Below are 13,553 nucleotides of genomic sequence, written 5' to 3'. Positions count from 1 at the left end.
GGATGGAACGAGAAAAAACTCACTCAGTTGAACGGATCCACCGAGATGGTTCGATCCTGTGACGCAAGCACCTGAAGCGAGCGTTCAACCGACTGAGCCAAATCCCGCCCCTTGAAACCAGAATGACTAAACTCACATGTGTCCAGATTAGGCATTTACAGAAGAAGAAATGACGTTTTGAAACAATGGCTTAGTTTTTGTTCATTTTTCTTTTGTCCCCTGCCCCGCCCCGTCACCCTCCCCACACCCACACTTCAACGCACCCTCACTCAGGCGCCTGGGGTTGAGAACGACCAAATTAACAATTTTGTTTCACTGTGGGTCAATGACGTTTTCAACTGCGTTTAGTTGAAAATGGTGCATTTTTATATATAACTATAATAAATTTCACCCCATCCCTGGGGATAAACGGGGGTCCCGACATTAATGACATTCAAAGATTAGATCAACCATCTATTTGCCATTGCATATATGAAGACTATTTGGTTATAGCATTTACGGAAGAATAGAAAATATATATTTTTAAGTAGTTTATTTTTAACCTTTTGGGTCACACCCACCAATCTCCAGGGGGAGTTCGAACAACCAAAATTCATAAATTTGTTTCTCTAGATGCCAAGGAAGGTTCCAATTTAATTTAATTGAAATTGGTCAAGTATTTTGAGAAGAATTGGCTTAATTGTCTTCATTTTGGGGGCCCGCCTCTCAGAATTACCAAATACATACATCTGTTTATCCACGTGCCAAGTAAGCTTACCACAACATGTAATTGGAATTGGTTGAGTAGTTTTTAAAACGTTAAAACTAGTTGGTGATGGTTCAATAGTTGTGGAGACGTCTAAAATGTGAACCGTTCATGCACGACGCATGACGCATGACGCACGCCTGACGTCACACACGTCTGACGTTACAGCATACGAAGCCGAACGAAGAGGTCAAGTGACTCTTCGGCTCAGATGACAAAAAGATCAATCATAGAATGGGTCCACCGAGGACCCTAGCACCTCAGGCAAATGCTGTATTGATTGCGCGAGAACCCGCTAATGCAGAATCTCGATAACCATAGGCACTGGCATAGTCAGGATTTTATATTGGGGGTGGGAGGGGGCAACCCACACTATGTATTGATGATATATATATATATATATATATATATATATATATATATATATATATATATATATACAGATAAATAGATAGATAGATAATTCTTTTTTTTTTAAACAGTTTGACTCCCTGGCTATACCACTGCCCTTAGGTCAAGAAACTGTGTCTCGTCCTTGCAAGTCATCACACAGTGACGTAGTGATATGCAGAGCGTGTTGCGTTCGTGGCTTTGCATTAATAACTATAGAGAGAGAGGAAAACGTCGCATATCCTATCACACACATCATACACTGAATGTTAAACCATACTATTGGACATTTTGTTCATAAAGCCGGGTGGTGGAAAATACGACAGACCAAAATGGCAATAAACGTAGCTTTCAACAATCATAATGATTGTGAAGTGACGTGTAATGGCGTCCGAGATGAAACCACAGACGATTCTAGGATACAGACGACAGCATTGCGGACAGCATTATCAGATACGGCGTCAGACGATACGGTATTGCCAACAACAGCATTGGGGATAGCAACATCAGATACGGCGTCAAAGGTTACGGTTTTGGCAACAACAGTATTGCGGTCAACATCATCAGATACGGCGTCAGTGGTTGCGGTTTTGGCAACAACAGCATTGTCTAATTGTGACAGGTCAAAAAACAAAGATGTACGCACAGACCAACAGACAGAGGATGTAGACGGACCATGGTCAACAAAATCTTCCAAAAGATTACCTATAAATGGTACATGCGTTGTGCAAAACGTAATTCCAGATAAGGAAATCACAAGGTATATAATATATGAATGCATATTTGTTTCTTATTCATCGTCATTACATTAAAACATTGTTTAAACTTTCGGCAATACCCAGGTCCCAATGTGTATTGTTTTCAAAGGCGGATCTGAATTTTGCGATAGTTATAATTTTATTATAATATTATATTAATTTTCATTTTTTACGATCCCCCTCCAAACCTCCCCCAAAGTTCCCTTGGCATTCCACCTCATGTCATTGGGGCCCCCCTAAATGGATTTTCTAGAACCGCCACTGGTTGTCCAGGGGAGGAAAATATGAAAACGATATTTTCGGATTATAAAAGCCGCTTTTGTTTAGCAACAGAAGACCGTAAATTAATGTGCCCTGACTCACCCAATATCCCCCCCCCCCCCTCTCTCTCTCTCTCTCTCTCTCTCTCTCTCTCTCTCTCTCTCTCTCTCTCTCTCTCTCTCTCTCTCTCTCTCTCTCTCTCTCTCTCTCTCTCTCTCTCTCTCCTTAGTTACTATAATCTACACATCTCTAACTATTGCAAAATCGAAATGCTCTTACGCAGAACATCACACGACCAAACAACGTGTAGAATATTTCAACAGAAAAAAAGGATAACTTTACTAATCAAAGTCAAACACTTTTGTCCTTTAGGCGACGATGGTATTTGAAACCGAGGCTGAGAAAGCAGATCGTCCTGGTGGGTCTCTCGTTTATGACCTTGGTCGTCTCCTATGGTTACGTCATGTCTCTTGCAGTACTTTTCCTGCCAATCAAGGACACGTTTGGAACCAACACCGCTGAAACGGCATTATTGCGGTCTGTCTGTCTGGGGAGTTTGTTGTGCGCAGGTACGTACGGAATTAAAGAGACAGCCCTGAGTTTACAACCATTGCAGAATGTTTCCGATCAACAGAGTCTTTCCGATCACGTAACAGATAAATTAAATACATTTTCTTATTTAGAATATCAGTGGCTGTATTTGCAAGGTGTGTCCTAAAGCTTGTAGCAGCCCAAATCAGATTTTACCTCCCAATAATATCGTACGTACGAAACAATATATATATCACGGATTAAAGTAAAAACTGAGTGCTACAAACATTAGTACATTGTATACGACCGCAAACACATTTGATATACAGACACTGGTATTCTAAACAAGAAAATGTATTTAGTATGAAATAGTAGTCGCCCACAAGGCTGTGTTATCGCAAACATCTTACAATGGCTGCAAACTCAGGACAGTCCCTTAAAGAGTACATGTACAATCAAAATAGTTTGGAGAATACATATTTCGTTTTCTTTTGTCCTTAAAATGCTATGCCCGTTTAAAGAGTAGGCGGGGCAAAGTCTGACGCCATATAACCGTAAATAAAATGTGTTGAGTTAAATAAAACATTTCGTTCTCTCTTTTTTGACCAGTTGTGGTGCACTGGTTGGAATGAGAAAAAACCCAATCAGTCGAACGGATTCACGGAGGTGGTTCGATCCTGCAACTGAAGCACCGGCTAAATCCCGCTCCCCCATGGTTATTGATGTCTCACTTTGCGTTACAACCGCTTTATTACACCGGGTCCGGAATTGTTACTAATTACTACCAGTAATCAACAATGTAGTCCGAAGGGACGTAGAGAGTGTGGTTCTTTCTACGTCCGATTTACTACTTCTCTACCGGTCCAACCGGATGGGACTATAGGTTTCATCTCTGTCCGTCTGTCCGTCTGTCCATCCGTCTGTCCCACATATAGTTTCCCGGATGTTTTGTTACACAATGCCTTGATATATTTAGCTGAAATAGCGTTATCATGTACTGTTACAGACCAAGTTTGACATTCATGGCCATTTACCTATTTTGACAGAGTTATGGCCCTTGAACTAAGGAGATACGGAATTTTGTTTTCTGACCAATTGTTTTGCAATGTCTCAAGATATTGAGATGCCATTTTATGTATATCTTTACCATGTTCTAATACAGATCAAATTTGGCATTTATGAGTTATGGCCCATGAATTTAGGAGATACAGTGTTGTTTTTGATGTTTTATTTGATTGTTATTATTGTTTTGGTTTTGGTGTTTAGTTTTTTCACATTACACGATATCCATTACTTCATGTCAAGGACTACAATAGTTTCAAGGATTATAACCGTTTCTGAGCGTCACGGCCATGCGTCAAAATTTACCTTTATGACTGCTCATATATTATCACCCAAGTAAACGTATTCTAAACGGTGTAAATAACAACGAAACAATGAAAGACGTTTTGACCCCGGACCAAGCCGCTGGCAGACGTGCCTGGACATTAAATTGGTATAGGCACGTAAATAGAATGACAAGGACCAAGACAAAAGACATTGACATTGTTCTGAAAACTCTATTTCATTTCATTTCAACGTATTGTCATGCTTATATCCAATTAAGGTTCTAGCACGATGTCCTGGGTAGACACCTCAGCTATTTGGACTGTTTGTCCCAGGACAGAGGGTTAGTTGTTAATTGTTAGTGGTTAGTGAGAAAGAAGAAGGTGTAGTGGTCTTACACCTACCCACCGAGTCGTTAACGCTCGCTCTGGGAGGGAACCTGTACTGGGCTGCGAACCCTGTACCTACCAGCCTTATGTCCGATGGCTTAACCACGACGCCACCGAGGCCGGTTTTGTCAATCATTTTATTTCATTTCAACTTATTTTTGTGATTATATCCAATTAAGGGTCAAGCACAATGTCCTGGGCACACACCTCAGCTATTCCGATGGAGCTGGCCAACAGGGCAAAAGCAAAATCTCTCCACTTGGCATTCTTAATAACACTTCCGAGAACTGAAAAGTTGATGACGTACTGGCAACGCAGGCCAAGACCTGTGAAGAAAAATAGTACATTCATTTCAACTTAATTTCGTGCCTATATCCAATTAACGTCCAAGCACGCTGTCCTGGGCACACACACACACCTCAGCTATCTGAGCTGTCTGTCCAGGACAGTGGGTTAGTGGTTAGTGAGATAGAGGAGGGTGTAGTGGTCTTACACCTACCCATTGAGTCGTTTAAGCTCGCTCTGGGCGGGAACCTGTACTGGGCTGCGAACGCAGTACCTACCAACATTATGCCCAATGGCTTAACCACGACGCCACCGAGGCCGGTTGAATAATTTATTTGTAATGTAATTCTAAGTGTTTATAAATACGAGAAGAAACCCGTGATTCATTATTGTAACTCGTTTATTGAGAATCGACAGGAGATACAGTAGGTAAAAAAAGAAGTTTGTTTTGTAATTAATCATTGGTAATTGGATGTCAAAAAATTGGAAATGCGAAAGAGAAAATGCGTTACATGTGTCCTAATACAGAAAGGGATCTTTTATATGCACTTTCCCACAGATAGGAAAGCACATACAACGGCCTTTGACCAGTTGTGGTGCACTGATTGAAACGAGAAAAAAAAAATGAGTTGAATGGATCCACCGACGTGGTTTGATCGTGCGACGCGAGCACCTCAGGCGAGCACTCAACACACACCATAGACCTATAGACCGGATAGAACATAACACGGCCTTTGATATACCAGTCGTAGTACACTGGTTGGAACGAAAAATAGCCCAAAGGGCCCACAGACGGGGATCGATCTCAGATCGACTACGCATCAAGCAGGCGCTTTACCACCATCCCACATCTTTAGCAAAGAATCTCAACTATTACCAGTCACCGTGCTCACACAATATTAAAGTTAAAATTTGCTTTGTTTAACGACACCACTAGAGCACACTGATTTACTAATCACCGGTTATTGAATGTCAAACATTTCGTAATTCTGATACATAGTCTTAGAGACGAAACCCACTACATCCCACATACAGGGTAGCACATACCACGGTATCTGATATACTAATCGTGGTGAATTGGCTGGAACAAGAAATAGCCGAATAGGTTCACCGACGGGGATCGATCCCAGACCGATCGCGCATCAAGCGAGCGCTTTACCACTGGGCTACGTCCCACCCACTTCAAGGTCAGAAAACAATTGTAAGATGTTTTCGACTGTAAAAATGTTTTATAGGGACATACCCTAGTTTTTATACACTAAGGCATATTTTGGACTATTAGAGCCGGTTTATTGTTTAGATTATCCATTTCCGTACATTCGAAGTGGTTTTGGTCATCCTGGTGTTTTTAATATCACAAAATGCATTTCTCATATTTTTAAAAAACGCATGTGCGTCTGAGAAGTAACAGTTATGGAGTCGAGTTTTAGTCTATTTTTAGAGGGTATTTCACCGTTTCAAAGTCATATTTTATCCAAATGTGTTGCAGGTTTGTAAATTGACTAAACTTATTGTTAATTTTCACGGGTTGAAACTAGGGTCTGTCCCTTTAAGAACACAAATTATCTATTATATAGTGTCTGTAGCCTATGTTCAATGTGTTAAGAACACAGATAATGAGAGAGAAAACACTGTCGCCACGTCATGGGTTACTTACTCTTTGTTTTATTAGCAGCAAGGTATTTTTTTGTAATCACCATCCCAGTCAAGATTGTACAAAGCACGCTATTTTTGACACCAGTTTTGGGCCACTAGCTGGAACGAAAAAATAACACAGTGGGTCCACTGGCGGGGATCGATCCTAGCCCCCGGTACGATAGACCTATCTTACAATGTGAAGGAAGACTGCTACTCCCAGAGCTGGTTTGACCAGTCTGAACGTGCACGAGAAAAAGCTCAATAGACATGCACAAACACATATTCTGATTGCATGCACTCATGAATCACTGTCCACATATAACGAGTTTGTTTATGTTTAACTACACCACTAGAGCAAATTGATTTATTAATCATTACATTTGCTAATGTTGACATATAGTTTTAAGAGAGGAAACCCGCAACATTTCTCCATTAGTAGCAAGGGATCTTTTATATGCACCATCCCTACAGACATGATAGCACATACCACGGCCTTTGATATACCAGTCGTGGTGCACAGGCCGGAACGAGAGATAGCCCAAATGGGCCCACCGACGAGGAAACATAACGTGAGACAAATATTGGTGTCTAAAGAATCATACATTTTAACACTTTTGTTTTCATGCAGGTGCTGTTGTAAGTCCACTGTTTCTCAAATATGGCGCTGGGCCCGTTGACGGGGACACATACCGTGAGACAAACATTGGTCTCTAAAGAATCATACATTTTAACACTTTTATTTTCATGCAGGTGCTGTTGTAAGTCCACTGTTTCTCAAATATGGCGCTGGGCCCGTTGACGGGGACACATACCGTGAGACAAACATTGGTCTCTAAAGAATCATACATTTTAACACTTTTATTTTCATGCAGGTGCTGTTGTAAGTCCACGGTTTCTCAAATATGGCGCTGGACCCGTTGACGGGGACACATACCGTGAGACAAACATTGGTCTCTAAAGAATCATACATTTTAACACTTTTATTTTCATGCAGGTGCTGTTGTAAGTCCACGGTTTCTCAAATATGGCGCTGGGCCCGTTGACGGGGACACATACCGTGAGACAAACATTGGTCTCTAAAGAATCATACATTTTAACACTTTTGTTTTCATGCAGGTGCTGTTGTAGGTCCACTGTTTCTCAAATATGGCGCTGGGCCCGTTGACGGGGACACATACCGTGAGACAAACATTGGTCTCTAAAGAATCATACATTTTAACACTTTTGTTTTCATGCAGGTGCTGTTGTAAGTCCACTGTTTCTCAAATATGGCGCTGGGCCCGTTGACGGGGACACATACCGTGAGACAAACATTGGTCTCTAAAGAATCATACATTTTAACTTTTGTTTTCATGCAGGTGCTGTTGTAAGTCCACTGTTTCTCAAATATGGCGCTGGGCCCGTTGACGGGGACACATACCGTGAGACAAACATTGGTCTCTAAAGAATCATACATTTTAACACTTTTGTTTTCATGCAGGTGCTGTTGTAAGTCCACTGTTTCTCAAATATGGCGCTGGGCCCGTTGACGGGGACACATACCGTGAGACAAACATTGGTCTCTAAAGAATCATACATTTTAACACTTTTGTTTTCATGCAGGTGCTGTTGTAGGTCCACTGTTTCTCAAATATGGCGCTGGGCCCGTTGACGGGGACACATACCGTGAGACAAACATTGGTCTCTAAAGAATCATACATTTTAACACTTTTGTTTTCATGCAGGTGCTGTTGTAAGTCCACTGTTTCTCAAATATGGCGCTGGGCCCGTTGGGTTCGTTGGAAGTCTCGTGGCAACCACTGGCCTCGTCGTGAGCTTTCTGACTCCCTCATTTCCGCTTCTCGTTGTGTCAGGTGGATTTACTACAGGTAAGTCTCCGTGGATATATAGAACTAATACACGAGCGAAAGCGAGTTAGATACGTTTCGAAACCATAGGCAGTAAGATAAATCGTGTCCAAGGGGCACGAGTGTATAGTGTAGTAGAATTAGTTTAAAATAGTGCAGACTGTGATACTAACATGCCACTTTGCAGGCAGGTAGGCCATTATGTGCAGAGTAAAAGTTCAAATAGGACCAACCTGGCAGTGACCCCTATTGGTCAAGTGACGTCACAATTCAAAATGACCGCCAATTAATTATTTCTCACTCTGTTTGTATCACATTTAAAAGTGTAAGGTGTAAAATATTAGCTCCAATGACACATTTCAGACATTATTATTATTTATATGTTGATGTTATATATATATTATTTTTTTTTTTTTTTTTTATTTTTTTTTTTTTATATGAATATGCTGAACAACAAAAAAACGTGTCTAATCACTAATACCCTATAAAATTATATAATAGTCCAATGGCAAAAGTCTAAATATCAATGAAATCGTTCACTTTTTAAAAAGGATGAAACTTGACACAAATCTTCTATGGTGTGAAATAAAAATTAAAAAACATATAATATCTCCCCTATGGCCGCCATTTTGAATTTCAAAATGGCCGACACCAGTTACAATTTCTACTGAAAATCCCGGATTACAAGACACATAGAACCATGATTCCAAAACCTTTTGTCATGTTTTAGTGAGCTGTGAATCCACCTGTGTATATAAAAAAAATAGGTAATAGGCCACTTCCAGGTTGGTCCTATATAAAATTGTACATGATGGGCTAATTGCATGCAAAGTGGCGTGTTAAGTGTCACATTTTGCACTAGATGGATTTTTTTTTTTTTTTTTTTTTCTTTAAACTCGTGTCAGAAAAACTGTCTACAAAAGGACTCATGCCAGAAACTATGACATGAATACATTACTAATGAAAAGCACATCAGTGTGTATTTACCATAGTTTGACACCCAATAGCCGATGTATTTTTCGTGCTGGGGTGTCGTTAAACATTTATTAATTCATCCATTCATTCATTCACATCAGTGTGATTCCTGCTCCATACTTAATTACAATACATGTTTATGTATTATTTATCTTTTCTCCTAGAGTACAATAAACATTGATGTAACCACAGTGTGACTTGCCGCTTAAATACACGATCTTACAGTTCTTGTATTATTTATCTTTTCTCCTGGAGTATTTTAAATATTGATGTAACCACAGCATCACTTGCCGCTTAAATACACGATCTTACAGTTCTTGTATTATTTGTCTTTTCTACTGGAGTATTTTAAATATTGATGTAACCACAGCGTCACTTGCCGCTTAAATACACGATCTTACAGTTCTTGTATTATTGATCTTTTCTCCTGGAGTATTTTAAATATTGATGTAACCACAGCGTCACTTGCCGCTTAAATACACGATCTTACAGTTCTTGTATTATTTGTCTTTTCTCCTGGAGTATTTTAAATATTGATGTAACCACAGCGTCACTTGCCGCTTAAATACACGATCTTACAGTTCTTGTATTATTTATCTTTTCTCCTGGAGTATTTTAAATATTGATGTAACCACAGCGTCACTTGCCGCTTAAATACACGCTCTTACAGTTCTTGTATTATTTATCTTTTCTCCTGGAGTATTTTAAATATTGATGTAACCACAGCGTCACTTGCCGCTTAAATACACGATCTTACAGTTCTTGTATTATTTATCTTTTCTCCTGGAGTATTTTAAATATTGATGTAACCACAGCGTCACTTGCCGCTTAAATACACGATCTTACAGTTCTTGTATTATTTATCTTTTCTCCTGGAGTATTTTAAATATTGATGTAACCACAGCGTCACTTGCCGCTTAAATACACGATCTTACAGTTCTTGTATTATTTATCTTTTCTCCTGGAGTATTTTAAATATTGATGTAACCACAGCGTCACTTGCCGCTTAAATACACGATCTTACAGTTCTTGTATTATTTTCGTTCACAGGTATTGGCCTCTGCTGTCAGTACGTCATCAACTTTTCAGTTGTGGGAACTGTAATAAAAAGCTCCAAATGGAGAGACTTTGCTTTTGCTCTTTTAGCCAGCGCGGGTGGAATTGGATTTTCAGTATCTCCAGTAATGACAGCATTTTTATTAGAGAGGTTTGCCTGGCGTGGCGCAATGCTGCTACTAGGTGGAATAACTCTTCAGTGCTGTCCGGCATTTCTCGCCATCGACGCGATCGCGCGAGATCTCATACAAAAGGACCGGAAGTTGGACGAGACTGTCGTGAGCAAATCGAACTGGAATCTTTCTTTGTTCAAAGAATTTGGATTTCTCGCCATCGGTTTCAATGTGTTCGTAATTATGGCCTTGATACCTACAGTGAATTATTTCTTGGTGGATATGTCCAAGTCAAAAGGTTTTGACGTAAATACGGGAGCCTTTTTCTTAACCCTAGCGGGAATGTCCGGTTTAGCTGGGCGATTATTGTGCGTTGCTTTGACTGCTCTCAAAAAAGGATCCAAAATACTACTAATCGCGTTTCTTTATATACTAACAGGGGCGTTTATGGCCATTATGCCTTTTGCTCAAACATATCCTTTTATGGCCACTGTGATTCCACTTTACAACATCCCCTTCGGTGCCGAGTCGGTTTTATTCCCGTCTACCGTATATGAAGTGGCGGGAATTCACCGTTACACGTCTGCTATGGGATATACTGGTCTGATAGGTGGAGTAGCGACATGGATCAGCGGACCAATCGGAGGTAAGTTATTTAAGTTGTTTTTTTAGTAAATAAAAATAAAAAGATGGTGATCGGTGGTCGGTGGTCGAAACGCCCTGGTTAAAGCGAATAGAATAATTTGTTTTCGGGACTGCATTACCCGGATACGCATAGAAACAGTCTGTATTAACATAGTTCTTGCCAGCCTCCATAAAATGTGAGGGAGGGGGTGTTGGGGGGGGGGGGGGGGGGGGGAGGGTGTAAATAATTTCAGTTTGGTTTGACATAAAAACAAAAATAAATGGTTTGGAAATACTGAAATTGGGATTTTAAAAACAAAATCGTTCTAGATATAAATAAAACTGTATTACATACCACTGTAAGAACACGACGGTTACAGCTTTATAGCCGCCATTTTGTTTCATGGATTGGCGTAGTCTTTCAATATGAGCCTTGCTGCTAATCGAAAAGAGTAGCCCATGAAGTGACGACAGCGGGTTTCCTCTCTCACTATCTGTGTGGTCCTTAACCGTATGTCCGACGTCATATAACAGTCAATAAAATGTGTTAGGTGCGTCGTTAAATAAGACATTCCCTTCCTTCCTTTTGAATATGAGATAATTCTGATTATTTCCTTGTTATGTAGTAGCCTTACAAAAATTAATCAAACAGAGTTATCTCATATTACAAGACGATACCGATATAAAGCAAAACGACACATCCCCTGTCTCCCCTGGGCTGTCATGCCACGATCTGAACAGATCAGGCCCTTTTAAGGGCCCCTATGGCCAACCTAGGGAGAGAGATCATCACCTACTAGGTCCTAGCAACGAACTACTCTCGGCATACTAATTCAAAAACATATGGAGCCCCCTCTTTATAAATTGACGGACCGTTCAGAATTACGCCTAATTTCCTTGAATAAAACTGTGCACCCTTTCCCTTTGGCATTATTCCTACAGGACATTCCCAAAAAAACACAAAAACAACACCATCCGCCTGTTACCGACCCCGGTCGGGCTGCTGGTGCTCCCTTGTACCTGCTAGGCGCCCCCCCCCCCCCCCCCAATCCAAATCAAACTAAAATTATATTTAACCCCTCCCCCCGTTTATGGGAGTCCGAAAAGGACTATAGATATCCTGCACACACAGCAAAACTGCCACAATGCTGGTTTAAAGTGCCAGATCCTTATTTTTTAAACACTACGACGTATTATTCACTATTAAAGCTGTTTTTGATCATTTAAATTAAAAATACATGCATTTTATTATTTAAAATATACACTTTCGTACACTTGAAGAGGCTCTGGTCGTCCAAGTGTTTGTAATATCTCAAAATGCATGTTCATAATTCTGAAAACGCACGTTCGTCTAAGAAATATTGGTTATTGAGACAAGCTCTAGACCCGTTAAGGTTACACGCCGCCATTGATTATTCCATGCAGTTCAATACAATGTCTATGTCAGAATGTATTCTGTGAAAAAATACAACACTATCGTATACGTGTAATTATCAAAGAAAGATATCAAAAAGCGTATCAGAATTTTGTAGTATTTTTTTTTATGAGGAACTATTTCTTAAACCGGACTATATTAAGCTGCTACGTCAAGTAACGACAGGCCAAACAGTGGTGCGTTGGCTTTAAACATCACACACTTTAGCTTATCTTTGTTATAACGTTATACCAAATGTGTTACAGGTTTGTAGATCAACTAAACTTAGTGTCCATTTTCATTAGATGAAACTAGGGCCTGCGCCCTGAATAACACTGTTCTCTTTTCTTTCAGGCATGATCAAAGACCTTTCGGGATCATATGATGGCGTGGTTTATATGGGCGTCTTCGGTTGTGCGTCGTGCGCCATTTGTTTTTTCATTCTGTATGTTTATCGCCGTAGATCAGCCAAACAAAACGTCGAAGTGGAAAACGAGGAGGTCGATACATATCTATAGAATTAGGAGGAAGAGAAGAAAGAAAAGAAGAAGGAGAAGAAGAAGAAAGAGAAAGAGGAGAAGAAAGAGAAGAAGAAGAAAGAGAAAGAGGAGGAGAAGAAGAAAGAGGAGAGGAAGAAAGAGAAGAAGAAGAAGAAGAAAGAGAGAGAGAGAGAGAGAGAGAGAGAGAGAGAGAGAGAGAGAGAGAGAGAGAGAGAGAGAACTACATATTGAAATTTTATTAAAGCTACTGTTCTGAATATATGGTTATTTTCTGAATATCATTCTTACAATTAATTTCCTTGTGACCTATTTTAGGTGACATAAGATCTGTTCACTATATTATAGATGTTCAAAGCTCGGGGCAACTTCTCCACTGTTGACTTTAACAATATATTTTAAGAAAGTTAAAGTTTGCTTCATTTAACGCTACCACTAGAGCACATTAACTAATTAATCATCGGCTATTGGATGTTAAACATTTGGTAATTCTGACACGTGGTCAGCAGAGGAAACACGCTACATTTTTCCTAAAGCAGCAAGTGATCTTCATATGCACTTTTCCGCAGACAGGAAAACACATACCAGGGCCTTTGAACTGTGGTGGTGTACTGGTTAGAAAGAGAAAAAAAACACAAGCAGGTGAATGGCTCCACCGAGGTGGTTCGATCCTGCGATACAAGCACCGCAAGCGAGGACTCAAC

At 40.2% G+C, this 13,553-nt stretch overlaps 1 protein-coding gene across 1 annotated transcript; it reads left to right on the top strand.

Moving 5' to 3' along the window:
• Positions 1-1,438: 1,438 nt before the first annotated feature.
• On the top strand, positions 1,439-13,256 carry LOC121377691 (monocarboxylate transporter 2-like). The gene is made up of 5 exons (XM_041505773.1): positions 1,439-1,895; positions 2,527-2,723; positions 8,048-8,191; positions 10,196-10,960; positions 12,707-13,256. The coding sequence occupies exons 1-5, from the start codon at positions 1,468-1,470 to the stop codon at positions 12,868-12,870; spliced, it is 1,698 nt and encodes a 565-aa protein (XP_041361707.1). The 5' UTR covers positions 1,439-1,467; the 3' UTR covers positions 12,871-13,256.
• The last annotated feature ends 297 nt before the right edge of the window (positions 13,257-13,553 follow it).

The sequence above is a fragment of the Gigantopelta aegis genome, chromosome 7 (genome assembly GCF_016097555.1).
Source record: "Gigantopelta aegis isolate Gae_Host chromosome 7, Gae_host_genome, whole genome shotgun sequence".
NCBI lineage: Eukaryota > Metazoa > Mollusca > Gastropoda > Neomphalida > Peltospiridae > Gigantopelta > Gigantopelta aegis.
Note: the sequence above shows the minus strand (reverse complement) of the source record. Positions and strands in the feature narration are given on the sequence as shown.